General features: G+C 42.3%; 1 protein-coding gene across 3 annotated transcripts in view; it reads left to right on the top strand.

Moving 5' to 3' along the window:
* The window catches only part of Zc3h13 (zinc finger CCCH-type containing 13), a 63986-nt gene extending 45944 nt beyond the window's left edge, over positions 1–18042 (top strand). For 2 of the 3 annotated variants that reach the window (XM_057786038.1, XM_057786037.1), the window contains exons 12-19: positions 2981–3557; positions 5635–5738; positions 6050–7240; positions 7834–8346; positions 11572–11724; positions 12834–13034; positions 14649–14812; positions 17243–18042. In XM_057786038.1, the coding sequence (XP_057642021.1) occupies positions 2981–3557; positions 5635–5738; positions 6050–7240; positions 7834–8346; positions 11572–11724; positions 12834–13034; positions 14649–14812; positions 17243–17413 (3074 nt within the window). In that variant the 3' untranslated portion in view covers positions 17414–18042. The remainder of the gene's footprint in view (positions 1–2980; positions 3558–5634; positions 5739–6049; positions 7241–7833; positions 8347–11571; positions 11725–12833; positions 13035–14648; positions 14813–17242) is intronic. The other variant, XM_057786039.1, reaches the window with a different exon arrangement.
* Positions 18043–18772: the final 730 nt, after the last annotated feature.

Here is an 18772-nt window from a genome sequence, read left to right as displayed (position 1 = left end):
AGATCTGAGCAGCTGGGGTTCCCCTATTGCATGTGGGTTATTGTGTGTCCTGGCTAATCAGTAATTAACTGTTGTTGGTAATTTTACAAAGAGTGTCAGAGATCAGCTGTGGGGGAGGCGGTGGAAGGAAGGGAGAGCGAGGGAATTGAGAAAGGGTCGGGGAGTATGGTGCTCCTTGGACTGGGGTTTACCCAGAAGGACATGATGTTCCTATTCTGTCCTGTGAATCCATACTCGCTACATAATTTCTTTTGTACATCTTAAGTAGAAGTTTCCTGATAATCTGTTGGATGATCTTTAAACCATTTTTGAAGCAGGATTGCTAGGAAATATATCAGGGTTAGATGCAGAACAGAGTGTCTGTGATACCGTCTGCTTTAGAGTGTTTATTAGATATCAAGGAAAGATGTTTACGTAGAGGTGTAAAGGGGCAAGGGAAGCACCTAGCTTTGCAAAATGAAAACAGATTCTATTGAGAATAAAGAATAGGTACAAATCCCTGAGATGGGAAGTAACTACTCTGTCATGTCCCAGAGTACGAAAGAAGACTGGTGTGGCTATAGTATGCTGAGTATGCTGAGGTATGCCCGACGTGTTTTGTTCTCTGTTTCATAATCTGAGTACAGTACATACAGACTTCTGAGATGGGGTCATTGCCAGGACTATGGAAAGTTGTTAAACTCTGTGGAGTGCTGAGAAAGCTCTCTTTAAGTAAAGAGGTATTGTCTGTATCAGCCCAGAAATTGTAAGCTTGCTGGAAGGAACAGTGGGAAAGTGTAGATTGGTATTGGTGAAGTAAGTAGTCATACAGGCCAAAAGAGACTCGTCTGCTCCCGAGTAGCAAACATTAGGTTATGGGGCTGCAGTGTGGGCTTCTCTACTACGTAGCAGAGTAGCGGGAGGAAAAGGCTACAAGGACTCTACACAGCTATAAAAACCTCTAGGCCAGACTGGAATGGTCAGATTCCAGTGCTTCTTACTGGCAACAGACAACTGGTTTTAAGCACGTGGGTCTGTCTGTGGGTCTGAGAAACGTGCATCATCCAGTTGGGGAACTGATGGCCGACACTGACCACTTGGACTGTTGATGATGTCATCATCTGACAAGAGCTGAACAAGTTCTGCAGGAAGGAAGCAGCTGTAGAGATGGGGCCGAGAAAGAAAGTGTTAGGATGAAATCAGTGTAGAATGGGACTGAAAAGCAATGAAGAAACGCATCTTTGAAAAGGACATTTTAGGGGCGAGAACAGGATGCCAGTTTGGTGTGGTGCTGTGGCACTTGTAAAACCTTTGCATTTTTCTTTAAGATGGGGAATTTTGGCTGGGATCATAAAGGTTTCATCTACTAAGAAAGTTACTGGACTCTCGAGCTTCTGGTGCTGCTGTGTCAGAGGTCACAGATAGGAACTGCTGGGAAACTGTCTTATTGGGTGTGGTGTTGTTGCCTTTCAGGTTATTTCATAATGGTGATTTTGGTTATAATTACTAAACTAGGAATTTCCCCTAAATGTGGATCTGCTGGGAAAAAAATGTGATTCAGTAGATTCATTTAAAGTTGTAATGAATTTCAGCAAAAGGAGAAAGGAGTGAGGAAAGCAGATGACTTTTGGTTTTAGTGTTTCTGATTAACTCTGGTAAAGTTACCAGAATCACTTCCACACTGCTAAGTTTTTATAGAAAGAATAGTAAAGACTGAGTAGGATTTCCTTGTGTTTGAGCTTGAAAAATCTATGAACTTTTGAAAGGGACCTAGAAACTCATAAGGAGTAAATGTAGACAAATGTTACTTTTTAGCTTTTTTCTTTTTCTTTTTTTTTTTTAAATGTAGTCAGGGATAAGGCAAATTCAAGTTACTAAATTAAACGTAGAAATATTCTAAAATAATTAGACATTCTAGTTGCCAACCTGTTGAACATACTGTAGCATGATTTACTGATTAATCAGCAAGTAGACATTATGAACGTAATCTCCGAGATTACAGTGTCAGTAGACATTATTATAGAGAAAGTAGTCTTCTGGATTGCAGGGTCTAGGTCATGTCGCCATGTTTGCTGTTAAAAGGGGCTGTCTTTTTAGAGAAGAGCCTGTGCCGCACCCCAGTGCACTTTTTTTTTTTTTTTTTTTTTTGGTTTTTCGAGACAGGGTTTCTCTGTAGCTTTGGTGCCTGTCCCGGAACTAGCTCTTGTAGACCAGGCTGGCCTCGAATTCACAGAGATCCTCCTGCCTCTGCCTCCCGAGTGCTGGGATTAAAGTCGTACGCCACCACCGCCTGGCCCCCAGTGCACATTTTTGATCTCAGACTAGTTTCCTGTTCATCCAGGCATTTGAGCTGCATGTATTCAGTTTCTTTGTTTGTGGGGTTTTTGTGAAGACTGGGGAGAGAGAAATATGTGAGAGGCAATGAGTCAGTCATTTTGTAAATTTGATTATTTTAAGGTTTGGGGGCATCAGTACCTCTAACTCTAGCTTACTAGAAATTAATATTGCATCCACAAGTTTTAAACTTCTGTTTTTCCTTATTTTTTCACACCTGTACTTTGGTCTGTATATATTTGGGGCTGAAACTGAAGGGTGTCACTTAGAGGGAGTTCCTTTTCCTTCAGCTCCTGTGTTCTACACCTCCTGCTGCCCCTATCCTTTACCACCATGTTCTCAGGTCCTGCTGGGGGACAGACATGACAGAAAGTGGGGTTGAAGTAGTGGGCTGCAGACAGGGTAGGAGCATGCAGAGTGAAATCAAAGATACATCAGTGCAGGGTAGGGATTGGTGGGAAGCAGAAAGCAGGGTCGCTAGAGGGCAAGTGAACATCATCGTTAAGAAAATAGTGTTTAAAGGTTAGACGATGAAGTTAAAAGTAAGTTTAGTACCTGATCTATAATTTGTTCCTACTGTAGCCTGACACTTTATTCAGATAAAATGTGAGACCGCCTACAGGTTATCTGACAAATCAATCACTGACGAACTTGATTTTTATTGTAGATCAAAGACCAAGCTCACCTATTCGACATCAGGGAAGGAGTGAGGAGCTTGAGCGTGATGACAGAAGAGAGGAGCGGAGAGTAGACAGAGTGGATGAGAGAAGAGATGAGCGGGTTCGAGACAGAGATAGGGACCGAGAGCGAGAAAGGGAGCGTGAGAGAGAGCGGGAACGAGATCGGGAGCGAGAAAAAGAAAGAGAAAGAGAACTAGAAAGAGAGCGAGCTAGAGAGCGGGAAAGAGAGAGAGAGAAAGAAAGGGAGAGGGAGCGAGAACGAGAGCGAGATCAGAGAGATCGTGACCATGATCGAGAGCGAGAAAGAGAGAGGGAGCGGGAGAGGGAAAAAGAACGGGAGCGAGAAAGAGAAGAGAGAGAGAGGGAAAGAGAACGGGAACGGGAGCGTGAGAGAGAACGAGAACGAGAGAGGGAGCGAGAAAGGGCAAGAGAAAGAGAAAAAGAGCGAGAACGGCAAAGAGAATGGGAAGACAAAGACAGGGGACGCGATGACCGCCGGGAGAAGCGCGAGGACGTCCGGGAGGACCGGAGCCTCAGAGAAAGCCACGAGGAGAGGAAAGCCAAGTAAGGAGGGCGGGACTAAGTGTCAGTAGAGTCCGGTGTCCTTCCTGCTCCTCTCTACTTCATGTGTATTCATGCCTATTTGTGTACATATATTTATTTGGTGTTTAAAATGTTTGTAGTTGTCTAGAAATGTAGTTCTGAGTTCTATTTATAGATTTCAGGGCTATATTTTTCCATATTTGTCTATTTCTGTTCTGTCTCCCTCTCTCTGCATTAAGAATAATGAATGCAAACTTCAGACATTGTAGGCAAATGTACATTTCTTTTTAGTTTTGTCTCCTAAGATTACAAATTTTAAGTCTCTTTCATGTGGTTTCGTGCTTTGGTTAATATTTTTTTCATGTGTCTACTGTTTTAGCGATGTTTTTGATTCTTGTTTTATATCTAACCAACCCAAAAATTGAAAAGGGAAAGTTAGAAATGCTGCTACCTGTAACCAGAAATAGTTAATTGAGACTAATAACTTTGTCTTTTCACTGCTTTCTCAGCTCGGTTCTCTGAACTGACCTACAACTTTAAAAAAAAAAAATGGGGAAACATTGTTTTGTGTAGAATTGCTGAATTACCATAGTGTTTGTTTTATTATTCTAATTTCAGGTTTTCTTAAAAGTAATTTAAATGGTTTTTCTCAAGTTTTAAGTTCTGCTTTATCCTAGTCCATCAGCTACCCCTTGCTGTGTTAACAGTTTACCCAGACATGAGCAGTTTCTTTCTTATGTCTTAGTGGGCTCAGCAGAGGGTGTCTCCTGCTGGGGTCACTCAGCATTGTTGGTGCATCTGCAGTTGACTTAACCGCTCACCAAGGCCTGGCGGGCCCAGCGTGCCTTCATGCCTTCATCACAGGTCTAGCAATCCCAGTGTCTTATTTCTCCTCCACATGACCCTTAGGCCGGCAGGAGTCCAGACTCTGAAACCCCAAAGCCCTTGGATCCTCCATGTTCATACAGTGTGACTGATAGTCCATTTTCTTGTGTGTAACAAGTCCGAGCCGACCCAAATTTTTTTTTTTTTTTGATTTTTGAGATGGAGTTTCTCCGTAGCTTTTGGTTCCTGTCCTGGAACTAGCTCTGTAGACCAGGCTGGCCTCGAACTCACAGAGATCCGCCTACCTCTGCCTCCCGAGTGCTGGGATTAAAGGCGTGCGCCACCACCGCCCGGGGATCCGACCCAAATTTAAACAGTATGGAGACAGGCCAGCTCTAGGTAGAGTTGGGTCCTGTGAATTGTCATGCTATTCCTGGGGCTGTTCCCACTTGTGTGTTCACTCATCTGTGTAAGGAGCTGTTCTACTTTCTCAGCTTTTGGCCCTGGTATCTAGAAACAGCGTTAACTGTTAGAAATTTATATTTCGGCCACTAAAAGGTCAGACTTTATGAGCATGTGAGAAAGCACTAGGATCACCTGCCCCAGGTGTTTAAGCTCCTGCTCAGCTAGAGGTCAGTTACAATAACAGATACAGCAAGTACCTGGGCTATCTCTTGACTTGCCATTAAGCAAGTGATTTAGTTCTATGATGATAAAGGGAATTTTTATAGTGTTTCCACAATGTGCCCACAATGTGTTCTGAACTTTTGTAACTAACTCACTTTAGTCTGAAGAGAAGGACTTTTTTTTGCTTTTTCCCCCAGTCTCAGATGGCAGAACTAAGATTTGGGGACCTCACGGAACTTACTTAGGTTACATGAAAGTAATGTGGCTATAAGTCAGACTCACAACTTTTTAACTCCTAAAATGATTCTAGATTTTTCTTACCCCTCTTTTCGGCATGAAACATATAAAATTGACAAGTTGTATTATAGAGGACATTATTTTATTGATTTTTTGCGGGATGTTACCAGCGTGTGTTTAGATCTGGCAGGTTTCCCTTGAGTGTTTCATGTGTGTGATGAGGGAACAGACCCTGTGGGTTTTAACTCAGTTTTACATTGTAGCAAACTGCTTTTTGTGAGCATAGCTCCGGGGGCTGCTTTTCTGTGATTGTACTTCTACTTAGAGTCAAGAAATGCAGATAAAGAGCAGAGTACAGAGGACTCTTTTCCCCTGTGCAACTTTATAACTTGTATTTGTCCAAATTTAGGAAACGTTACAGAAACGAAGGGAGTCCCAGCCCCCGGCCGTCCCCCAAGCGCAGGCGAGAGCATTCTCCCGACAGTGACGCCTACCACAGTGGGGACGACAAAAGTGAGTGTCTTTTCTGCTGTGCGCGCTCATTGTAGCATGGGCCCATCTTTGACACTGATTGTAACCGATGTGTCAGGCTTCTGAAAATGCTCCTTTTCCATGCTGCTAAATGTGTGCTTGTGTGAGTAAAATGTTTCAAGAATCCCATTTTACGAAAGCCACTATCTTTTCCTCATTTTGGTAGTTAGAGATGTATTTTTATTTTTATTGCCATTTTGAATATTTTGAAGTGAAAAGTGAGTTTGTAGTTTAAATATGATGTTCTATTTACTGACCTAATGGAGATGTAACTGCTTTTATTTTTTGTATAGATGAAAAACATAGACTCTTGAGCCAGGTTGTACGACCACAAGATTCTCGTTCCCTGAGCCCATCGCACCTCCTAGAAGACAGGCAGGGTAGATGGAAAGAGGAGGATCGTAAATCAGAAAGGAGGGAGAGTTCAAGGCGCTATGAGGAGCAAGAACTCAGAGAGAAGGTTTCTTCTGGTGATAGGCAGAGGGAGCCAGCAGAGAGCGTGGACAGCTCAAGAGCTCGTGCACAAGACCTCATTAGCCACCGCCAGCCTGAAGACCGCGACCGTGATGGATCTGATCGAGCCCACGATGAAAAGAAAAAAGCCAAAGCTCCAAAGAAACCTATTAAGAAGAAAAAGGAGGATGATGCCGGACTAGAGAGGAGCAACCTTGAGACATCTGAAGATGCTCAAGTATTTTCACCAAAAAAAGGACAGAAGAAGAAAAACGTTGAGAAAAAGCGTAAAAGATCCAAAGGTGATTCTGATGTCTCTGATGAAGAGGCCGCCCCACAGAACAAGAAGAAGAGAGGCCCCCGCACGCCCCCTCTGGCCATCAAGGAGGAACTGCTTGAGATTTCCACCGACAAGGATGGCCTGCTCGAGGACTCGCTGAAGAAAGAAGATACAGCCTTTAGTGACTGGTCGGATGAGGATGTGCCTGACCGTGCAGAGGGCATGGAACCTGAACACGCTGCAGCCACTGCTACCCCTGGCAGTACACCTTCCCCACTCTCGTCTCTTCTCCCTCCCCCACCTCCTGTGGCTGCTGCCAGTACTGCATCCACTGCTCTTGCCTCCTCAGCTGTTGTTGCTACCTCCTCTGCCGTTATTTCCAGCTCTGCCTCCACCTCCAGTGCCAATGCCAGTGAAGACTCACATAGGAAGTGCCATAGGACACGAGTGGAGAAAGTAGAAGCATCTCATGTGACCCTAGAAGATACACCACATCGCAAGCTGGTGGATCAAAAGAGGAGCAGCAGCCTTGGAAGCAACCGAAGTCACCGTAGCCACACCTCTGGTCGCCTGCGCTCCCCGTCTAATGATTCTGCCCATCGGAGTGGGGATGACCAGGGCAGTCGGAAAAGAGTGCTGCACAGTGGCTCCAGAGACAGAGAAAAAACAAAAAGCCTGGAAATCCCGGGAGAAAGAAAATCTAGGATTGATCAGTTAAAGCGTGGAGAACCCAGCCGAAGTACTTCTTCAGGTAATAAAGTTGAATTGTGATCTAGTTAGTGTCTGCTGTGGTAGTGTATTGTATACAATTATAACTCTTAAGGCAGTGCCAAACTGGGTTTTCTACATGCTGCCTGAAGTTGCATGCAAGTTCCAAACAAAGCAAAAGCTTAACCATTTCATTAAAGTCATGTCTGTTGCTACTTTAATACCAACACCGTGAAGAAGCCTATGCAGTGGAGTGTTACCCCAACTGGATCACAGTGGCATGCTTTACTGATCGTGTTAATGTATTTTAGCTCTTTCTCCTGCAGCCAGCTACCTTTTGACCATAGAAAATAAGAGAGGGAAGAGATCAAAGACTAGAGTAATTAGCTGTGTTAGTGCCTGGTCTTCTGTGTTCATGTTTTGATGTTGTGGTCTATAGTGAAAATAGATAAGGATGCTTATGGAGCTTAATTGGCACTTTATTGAGCGTTTGGATGTATAGGATTACAGAATCTAGAAATACAGAGTATATAAACAGAACATTAAAAAATAAAATAGAGAAGTTATAAAGTGTAAAGGACTGTAAAATGAAGTGTTCTGTTTCTTTATTAACTTTCATATGCACACTCACTTTAGATCGCCAGGATTCCAGAAGCCACAGCTCAAGAAGAAGCTCCCCTGAGTCAGATCGCCAGGTTCATTCAAGGTCTGGGTCATTTGACAGCCGAGACAGGCTTCAAGAGCGAGATAGGTATGAGCATGACCGAGAACGGGAGAGGGACCGGAGAGACCCCAGGCAGAGGGAATGGGACCGGGAAGCTGATAAAGAGTGGCCACGAACCCGAGACCGAGATCGACTGCGGGAACGAGAAAGGGAGCGAGACAAAAGGAGAGACTTGGACAGAGAAAGAGAGAGACTGACCACTGACCCTGTGGACAGGGACAGAGACCGAGATAGAACTTTTGAGACTTCTCAGTCAGAGTCTGTTAAGCGCAGTGAAGCCAAACTGGAGAGCGAGCACGAAAGAGACCTTGACAGCAGTTCCCGGGACTCAGCAACCATGGATAAAGAAAGAATGGATAGAGACCTGGGGTCTGTGCAGGGGTTTGAAGACTTGAGTAAAGCTGAGCGGACAGAGAGTCTGGAAGGTGAGAGCACTGCTCTTCTCTCTTGGATTGCCCCGTTCCTTTTCCAGTTCCCTGCAGGACCGTGTTTCCTTTTGAAGTCATCCGTGAGTAAACATGAACTGACTCCATTCTGCTGCAGTGGAAGTAGATGGATAAGGAAAGCCTGTAAGAGTAAACATGTAACCATTTCTAAAAACTGGGATATAATATTTCATCAAAGACCTGAATGAAATGAAGAAGTAATGATTGAAGTAAAGGGAGGGAACAGAGCATTAAAAGAAACTCAAGAACAATGGCAATGGGTTTTTGATCCTACTGCACGTACTGGCTTTGTGGGAGCCTAGGCAGTTTGGATGCTCACCTTACTAGACCTGGATGGAGCTGGGTGGTCCTTGGACTTCCCACAGGGCAGGGAACCCAGATTACTCTTAGGGATGATGAGGGAGGGGGACTTGATGGGGGAGGGGGAGGGAAATGGGAGGTGGTGGCGGAGAGAAGGCAGAAATCTTTAATAAATAAATAAATAAATAAATAAATAAATAAATAAATAAAAATAATTAAAAAAATAAAGCCTTAAAAAAAAAAAAAGAAAAGTCACTTCTATTGCCACCTAAAAATTAAAGTGATAGCTTACTTGGTGCATTACCTATAGCTTTTAATAACCATCACATCCTTTTCTTACATGATAAAAAAAAAATCAGCTGGGAATAATGGCTCACACCTATAGTTCTAACTCCAGGAAAGCTGAGGCTGAGAATCAGATTCAGGGTCAGCCTGGCTTACGTAGCAAAACCTGTCTCAACTTGTGACAAAAATTGAAGTGAGCAATTAAATAGCTGTTGGCGGTTCCTGTTTGCTAGGGCAGTTGAAAATGAGCATGCTATAATACCACCCCCAAAACTATTTGATGGCAGATTGACTGGAGAAGCCTGATGGCTCTCCCTGTCTTCCAGCAGAACACAGGGCCATACTGGCCGTTTGGCCTAGGCAGAGCATGTCTTGAGTGCATGGGACCTCAGTCCCCACCCCGTTCCTCTTCACCTTTCATTCTACAGTGCCAGACAAATTGACTCATTTTAGGGAGTAGGGATGATGACTTCAGTAAAAAGAAAGTTCAGTTTGTTACAGTTCAATTAAATCCAATTTGGTTATGCAGAAAGTCTAAACCTCCTTTTAAACCGTGACTTACGCTTTCATTTTATTTATACTCAAAATTGAGGTGAAATGTATTAGGAAGAAAGCTAAGGTAGAAATATCTTTAAAGTTAAATGGGTGTGTGTGTGTGTGTTTTAAACAGGTGTTGTTGAGCAATCTAAGGAGATATCCAAGAGATGTAAACAATCACTTTTTAAATCAGTAGATTTTACTATAGGCAAAATGCTGTCATGCAGCAATTCACAAGCAATAAATTTTTATTCTTTATGTCCTCATCCCCAGGCCATAGACATACTGACAAAGGCATTTCCAGTCTCTCACCTGTCTTCATTCTTCATTTTTCCTTTTACCGTATTGAGTGTATTACTTGAATGTGTTACTTCCTTTCTGGAGCTGCTCTTTGAGCTGTGTCCATTGTATGTGTGAGCATCCCTGCTCTGTGTGGAATGACCTTCCCAGGTCTTCATCCCCACATCCTCCTTCTTAAGCATCATTGCTTTCCTCCTGATACAGTTAACATGACTGTATCAGGACATACCATGTTACCCATACTCTGTGTGTGTGCGTTCTCCACATAGCATTCTTGGTTGGATAATATACATCCAGGTTAACAGGCTGGCTTCTCTGAGAATTCTCTGGAAATTCTGCCTCCCTGGGACTCACCAGTCTTACAGTCAGAATTTACATCATTGTTCTGACATAACCTTTTGTTTTTGAATCTCTGGGTTATTTTTATTTTATGTGGGGGTTTCTTATTTGTTTGTCTTGCTGTATAATAGCATTGGTCTGTCTGGTGATATCGCGGTCTTTAGAAAGGCGGGCTAACTCCCAGTTGCCTGTTTTCTCTTTTAACGAAAGCTTCTATCTCAGCTTCATCACATCACATTTTCATCTCAATGAGTATAAGTAGTATCGGGTCACAAGTTACAATTCTAATGGAAGTACAACTTTGGGATGTAACTGAATACAATTGGACTAATCATTGTAATAGGTCCATTAGAACTGAAGTCACTGTCTTCATCCTGAATGTATCATTTCTTTATTGTGACCGTAGATAATATGGTATAAATATTTAGAAGTGAATCATTTGCTGTATCATGTAAATATTTTCTTATTAGTAAGAGCTTACAGCCAAAGAAGACATATCCTCATCGTGTACAGTCCCACTGTGGTGGCAGGCAGTGATTTCACAAGCCAGCAATGCAGTGTTATTACTGAGAATCATAGAGTACATAGGGGATTTTCCTCTGGAAAGTAGAAAAACTATTAGAATGATGAGAAATATTTCATAGCCTCATACTTTTTATGCTTCTGATGCATACCCATGAGCCTGTGGTTACAGTTTGCAAACAAGGGTTACAGATCTACTACTGATGCCAACAGAAGACTTACTTTCTAGTGTAGTATTACAGCATTCTTCCAAAAATTTCATGCAGTAAGGAAATGAAAGCATTGAGACAGAGAAGCAGAATTGAGAGGTAGGGAAATTAACAACACTTTCACAGTAGTACCTCACTGTTAGAAAGTTCATATTATGAGCTAAACATCATAGACTAAGATTTGAGCTTAAAATGCAGTTTGAAATTGGTTTGCAAGTTTTTAAAATGAGTTTATTTGGGTAAAAAAATACTGTAGCTTTTTGAAGTTAAACTATCCTAAATGTTAAAGTGTTGTTGAAAATTAACACAAAAAGAAGACATGAAATAGGAGAACTAGTTGAAGACAGGCTATAACAGGAAGGGAAATAGGGGTGAAAATTGCAAAAATTTAGTATATGTATGTATGAAACTGTCAGTTAATACAGTGTACATACTTAACATTACTTCTGAAATTTTAATTCTGACCAAACATTGTGTTTGGATATTGCTACTGTATTTTAATATTAAAAATATAGCTAGTTCAGTTTTATTTTTCAAATTAAAATGGTCACGTTATTATCAAATTATCAATTGGCAAAGGAATGTGGTTTTCTAGTTTAAAAAAATACTTTCTCGCATCCTTTATTGTGCCCACTAGTCGCTGCCTGTCAGTTTCACTATTGCTCCTTTTTATTACTTACTTTTTTGACATGAACTTGGCTTGTCTGTTTAGCAGGAGATGACGAGTCCAAGTTAGATGATGCACATTCGTTAGGCTCTGGTGCTGGGGAAGGATATGAACCCATCAGTGATGATGAACTAGATGAAATTCTCGCCGGGGATGCAGAAAAGAGAGAGGACCAGCAGGAAGAGGAGAAGATGCCAGGTAATGCATTGCAGAGCTCACAGAGGAACTCGAGTGTGTGGGGATGTGCCCTTTGTTCTCTTCATAGTAAGTAAGGGCACTTAGGCTCTTCCTTCTAGGTCTTAATTAAGGGAAGCCCATTAGAAAGAATATTATAATACAAGCATCTATATTCTTTAATTGACACTGCTCTTGAAAGGGTCCTAGGGAAAAGCAGAATTGTAAGATTTCTTTTCTAGAGTTTAAGATTTCTTATTAACTCACCCAGAACCTCACCAAATCCCAGCTGCTTGCCAATGTCTGACATGGTGGGTATGTGGTACAGGACTTCATAATTGTGGTGGCCTGAGCCAACTTTTTAAACACCTTTCAAAAAGAGAGATAGTTGAGGTTTGTTTGAACACAGTTGATGAAGTTCCTTTTCTGCGTGTGTCCTTACTGTGTCCTTCCTGTGGTCTGTGCTCTGCCCGGCCCACTGGAGGAAGAACTGTGAAGCAGCATCTTGACACCCAAGGAGCCATCTGCCTCCGTCAGGGCCTCAGCGTGCAACTTTTTAATTTATTTGATTTTTTTTTTCTTTTTTTAGTTTTTGAGGCAGAATCCCATGTAGCACAGCTGACTTCAAACACCCTGTGCAGCTGAGGATGATCTTGAACTTCTGATTCTCCTGCCTGTACCTCCCAAGTCCTGGGGTTATGGGCATTGACTGCCACGTCTGTTTGTTTAATTTTGTTGTTGTTTAGCACAGGGAGTTATTTTGATTGGCCTGGGTATATTAAATGTACTTACTTCATTTGTCCTTCTATTTCCTAACTTAGAGATGCAGCTCGTCACCTCATTTTCCTGAGATTATTTGCTGTGTGATAATAGTCACTGTATTGCTCTTTTATGTTCTCTTATTTATTTTCTGAGGATGTGTGGCGCATGCCGCAGGACAGGTGTGGAGCTGAGAGGGACAGCTCTTGGGACTTGGTTAGCTCTCCTTCCACCATGTGGGGTCCAGGAATCAGACCGAGGTTGACAGCTTTGACTTGAGGCACATTTACATGCTGAGCCATCTTGCCAGCCTCAGACTGCAGTTTCCCGGTGTAAAATAAATTCCTCTCTGTAATTCTTTACCTTGTTTACAGATCCTTTAGATGTGATAGATGTGGATTGGTCTGGACTTATGCCAAAGCATCCCAAAGAACCGAGAGAGCCGGGGGCTGCGCTCTTACAGTTCACACCTGGAGCTGCTCTGCTGCGAGTTGGGATCTCTAAGAAGTTGGCAGGTTCTGAGCTATTTACTAAAGTTAAGGAAACATGTCAACGACTTCTAGAAAAACCCAAAGGTAACTTGGTTTTGCTTTAGCTGTGTAACATGCCGTAACTATTAGTGTGCTCTTGGGAGCATTCCATTGGTTGTCTTGTAGAACCTGAGCTCTAGGAACTGTTTTAGGAGTTATATTATTTCTTAAATTCAAGAAAGGCTTAGTTCTGGCAGGGGGGAAAAAAAACCTTGGAAAAGAAAATGAACTTTCTGTATCAAAAATATTCTGAGGACTAAAAGTTTAGCTTTCTGCAGAGCATAAGCACAGGGCACAGGGCTTAGGTCCATCCAGCACCGTAGAAAAGAGAAGACACTTTCTAACAGGTAAGTTCATGTGTCAGAATGCACGGGGTTTGTTCAGGGCTGAATAAAACAGTTCCATGTTTTTCCCTGAGCCATGTTTGGATGACTTGACACCTTTCCCCCAAATGTGAATGTCTAGGCTGAGGATGGTTTAATGTGTTGGGGAGGGTCCCTGATCTGTGTTCCAGAGAATACCCTTCTTCTCACCTAATCGCCGTCTGTTGGTGTCAGCAGTATGGAATGGTTACATCACCACTGTCTCTTGTCTGCAGTAAGAAGCAGGCTGGTTACTGCAGTATGACACAGAACAGTGCCTGGACTGGAGGCGCATTATGTTTAGACTGTTAGTATTTAGTCAGAAAATATTTTATCTGAATTAATTTTCACCTTATAACTGTCAGCAAATCTGAACCTTTTAATTTATGGATTCTGGTGTTTTTTGGTTTGTTCTGTTGTTCTATAGCTTACTAATAATTCTGTCAGTGAGATTGGGAGAAAACTGTTTTTAAGGTTTTATGAGCCATGTCCTTTTGCCTGTTCCCATAATCAGTAAAGTTCTCAATTTTAATACTACTAATAAATTGTAACTATGAACATTTTGTGATCTGAAAAGTGACCTAAGCGTTCTTGCCACACTCTTTTACTTTGGTTAAAGTCTTTGGCCTCAGGAAAAAACAACTCCTTTTAACCCCAGTTGTTTGTTTACTTTATCCCATCCTAATTTTTTAATCAAAATTTTCTTTTTGCTGTCTTTCTTATTTTCTTGTCAACTTAAGTGTTTTCTCTTTCTCTTGCATGGTATGATTTAAAACTAATCTATTGTGTCTTGACACATTGTCTATAACATATTGTCATATAACACATTGTGTTTATGTGACTTAGACATTTGGCTAGCCCCTAACTGCCCTTAGCTAAGGTTATAGAGGTCACTGTCTCTGCCGTGACTACATTTATATCTTGCTACAGAAGAGTCCTGAAATGTCAGACTGTACATGATATTTAATGCTAGGCCAGATACTGAATCTGATTTAAATGTTCTCACTTGACCGTTCTTTCAAGTCTATAATCAGGGGCCTCATTCCCCCTCTAAAGTCTGCTTTCAATACACCTTAAATTTAAGATAGCATCACACTGTTGTTTTCATGGAACACTAGCCATGTGACTACATGGAAGACAAAGGTACTTCATGAGGAACCATTGCTGCTCACCTTGGTGAGCCATTCACCAAGGTTGCTAATGTCAGAAAGTCAGAGGTTGCTGGAGTACTCAGTTAAGTCAGTGCTGACACTTGCTCTCACAGGGAGACTTAACACATGCTTGTTTTGATTGAAAGATGCAGACGGCCTTTTCGAGCATGAACTAGGGGCTCTCAACATGGCAGCCTTACTGCGAAAAGAAGAGCGAGCGAGTCTCCTTAGTGACCTGGGACCATGTTGTAAAGCATTATGTTTCAGGCGGGATTCTGCGATCCGGAAGCAGCTTGTGAAGAACGAAAAGGTACCGCGCAGTGGGTGGTAGGAATAGTGTGTTTTCCATCTTAACTGTTTTTGTGAATTTGCCAGATACTTAAGGGAAGAGTCCGCATTTCGTCCTCAGCAGTGTTGTCCCTCTAGACTCCATGCGTGAACGTTTATTCATGTGTGAGATGTTCTACATGCTTCTGGGGATAAGCAGACACATCAGAGTGTATGCAAGCATTTACTGGAGACAATAAAGGTGTCTCAGAAGTCAGAAATGAGAGTTACTCGAGATTTGAGAAGGAGCTGATAGAGACTGAAAGAGTCTTGGGCTTTTTGTTTTGTTTTGTTTTTTGTTTTTTCAAGTTTGTGAAAGGGGTCACAACCCACAGGTTGAAAACTCTGGTTTAGATCCTTATAAAAATGAAATTTTCTATTCCTGGACAGTCAGACTTGAAAACGTGCTAAATAGCTTTCAAAAATAAAATAACAACAAAACAAACCCTGATTCTACACAGTGTTTCCAGAAGCAGGAGCTTAGGTCACAGCTCCAGCATTGCATGCACACCGAGCACGCTGCTCATCCTCTCTCATGAAGATGGCCATAGATCTCAAAAGTGCTCGGAAACCAAGGCCAGCAATATGGGGAGTGGATCCTGTACCACAATCCAGTATTGGTTACCTTGGGAATGAAAGACTAGGCAGTGTTTTAAAGTCATTCAATGTGATCTACATATCAGACTAAAAAGAAAAACCACATGATTATATCAAGTGATAGTTAAGATTATTGTTCTCCCCAAGACTGGTCTGCAGAGTTAACAAAATTTTAATAAAAATTCAAGATCTCTTTGTAGAGGCGAACAAGCTGATTCTTGAATTTATGTGGAGTCTGGTCGTATCACTTTTACACAAAATAAAACCACTAAAAATAAATGGGAGAATTTACCTACTCATTTCAAAACTTACTATGACGCATGTATTTCAAATAATGCGGTATTGGTAAAAGAATATAATTTCAGTTAAATGGAAGTGAGCAAATTCCAGTAGATGGATACATATGTGACCAGTTAAGAAGGACAGGGGAAAATAGTTTTGATTTTTAAAGTATTTGTATTATGAACTAATCATTCATCATAAATTAAGAGACTGATAGGAAAATGAAAAGAAAAATAGTAAGGAGACAGAACTTACAGTATACACTCTAAAATGTCCCAAATATATGAAGATAGTCTCAAGAATTAACACAATAAGAGCACAACTCTTCAAAATGGTAAAATATTTAAACAGATATTATGCCAGTGTGGTTAGCATTAAGCACATGAATAGATGTTTGTCAACACTAGCTATTAGGGAATGAAAATTAAGACTGCAGTGAAATCCTATTAAAAACCTATATCAGCTGCCAAAAAGAGCTAACCTGTTAAAACATGACCACACTCCCTCCAAACTGAAACCGCCTCCAGTGTTCATCGGCCAGTAGGTGAGCTGTAACAACCCATACAGTACAGAGTCACTGTCCACAAAACATAACCAGACTGTTGGCACCTTGGGCAGCATGCACAAATCTCAAAGGCGTTATGCTGAAGAGAGGAGCTAACATCAGTAAGTTAGGCCTGGTCTGTGTTTCTGTGACATCTGGGAAAGATAAAACAATGGAAGCCATCAGTGATTGTCAGCGTTAGGATTGAGAATGTGATGTGAGTGCTTCAATAAGTAAAGACCCTGTCTACCCTGACTGCTGCCGTGTCTGCATGAGTCTATAGTAAACCTCATAGAAACATACATAGAAAGTTACTGTTGCTCCGCCATAGCTTAGGAAAGAAATACTTTTTAAAGAATGCAGATTGGTTCAGAAACCTTCCAGTCATTTGTATTTGGGATGCAGGAAAATAAGAGCAATAGCATGGTGCTTGTGCCCGTATCATTCCATGTAGTTAGGGACAGGGATGAACTGACCCGATTGTCCCATCCAGTGTAGCTTTAGGCACAGGTTTCTGTATGAGGCACAGTGATGACTGACCATCTCCTAGGAAAGAGTTCCGTGTACGGCCCAAGTGCTGAGACCAATAAGGAGTGAAGGATGTTGGCTTGTGGAGGAAGAAGTCATGGTTCTTTCAGAAAAGCAAGATTGAGTACAAGTGTTGCTCACTAGGGCTCCTCAGGAGGGGAGACTCAGCGCACACTGCCTCTGCTCCACTCCAGTGTTTGTTTTCTCGTTAGAAATGGTGGAGGAAATGTAATTAATTGCTTGCTGAGAACGGTGAGGAGCCCCGCCTTAGTAAGAGCTAGACAGGGTTACCCTCTGGAGCTTGCTTGCTTGGTATTGAACAGAGTCCTAATTTTGCTTTAACATGGGCCAAGTTCAGAGTCAGTGCTCAGCTAACGCTGGGTTTGGGGTGGAGCTACCCTGCGTGTCTTTCCCACTGTGGCCCAGCAATGTACAGTGTGTTGCTTTGTTGTTTCCAAATAGGGAACTGTGAAGCAGGCGTACACAAACACTCCGATGGTGGACAACGAGCTGCTTCGGCTGAGTCTTCGGTTATTTAAGAGGAAGACCACTTGTCAAACCCCTGGACAAGACAAGATGGAAGACAGTAAATTAGCACCGTCCAGTGTCCAGCAGGAGCTGTGCGTGTCCTAGACCAAACTTTGGGCAGCCCCTTAGCTCTGTCTGCAGCAGTGCGGAATCTTTCCATTGCTATCACAGAGACAGAAGTCCATCGGCTACACCAGGAGTGAAGAACTGATCTCCAGAGACAGCGGTTCTGGTTCATTTAAGATTTTACATTAATTTTTATACAGTACTTGACATTCAGCCGAAATAATGTGAAAGCATCTAGATTTAGTAGTTTCCTCTGTGTCTTCATTAAAATTGAAGATTTGAGGATGCCAGGTCATCTCTGTCTTTCAGCCCTTGAGTACTCCCGTGACATCAGTGCACTGATTTTCATTCTGGATCATCATACAGACACTGACCTTAGTCTGAAAGGCAGCATTGATGGGGTCACTGCACGCGCTGCAGTGCCATGTACAGCACCGGGGAGCACAGGTCTGGGGGTGTGCCTGTAGGCCGGCTCCCCAAAGAAAGCCCAAGTGCGGTTTTTCATTTTTTCTTTTAAAAATTCTAAAGAAAAAAAATTGACTCGCTGAAACTTTTTACACATGTACATAGTTACATTATATATTGGAAGTCTTTGGACTCTTGAGTGGGGTTTATTGTTCCTTGTCAGAGACTGTCTTGTTTTATTTTTAATAAATGTCTGTTTCCTTGTTGTAGATTTCCCTTATTTTTATTAATCAGACACCTAGAAGCATGTATCGTCAGCGTTATGGGTCCATTCTTCCCGTGCACTCACACTCTGCTCAGCATCTTGCAGCTGTGGATGCGTGAGCATGTTGGAGGGTGTGCTTCCATCCAGCTCTCAAATGAGGGTGAAGATCTGACCACCACCTCGCAATGCTGAGCTACCTCCAAAATTTACTTTTTTAAATTCTAGACTACTTTGTTCTCTGTACATCTTTAACTCATGAAGTAGACTCTTGGGAGAACTTGGAATGAACTGCAGGCTAAAGAATTTGAGCAGACAGTGATCCTGAGGTGATCGTGGAAGAAATGCTACGATTTGCTCATGTCGTTTCACAGGTTTTCGTTAAAATCACGAGCCTGTGTTGACTGTCTCTGCTTTCCTGTTCTCTTCTCTGAAGATTGCGTAATGACACTGAGGCAGTGTGTCTGTTAATCTTCTAGGAGTAATGTGCTGCCTAGTGAGAAGTCACTCTGCATACTTGGAAGAGCTCTTTGCTAAAGCTGAAGCCCAAATAAGAGCCAGCCTCAAACAGGAAGACTTTGCTAGCCTGTATTTCCTAGGCTTATGCGTTTTATACACACAGTCATCCTTAGGTCTCCTTCATGTCCTGGCCCCTGGTTACACTAGGAACAAATTAAGCAGGGACAGGAGACTGCGAGTCTAGCCACTGGGGCAGATGGGAGGTTTACACA

The sequence above is a fragment of the Chionomys nivalis genome, chromosome 12, assembly GCF_950005125.1.
Source record: "Chionomys nivalis chromosome 12, mChiNiv1.1, whole genome shotgun sequence".
Classification (NCBI taxonomy): domain Eukaryota; kingdom Metazoa; phylum Chordata; class Mammalia; order Rodentia; family Cricetidae; genus Chionomys; species Chionomys nivalis.
Note: the sequence above shows the minus strand (reverse complement) of the source record. Positions and strands in the feature narration are given on the sequence as shown.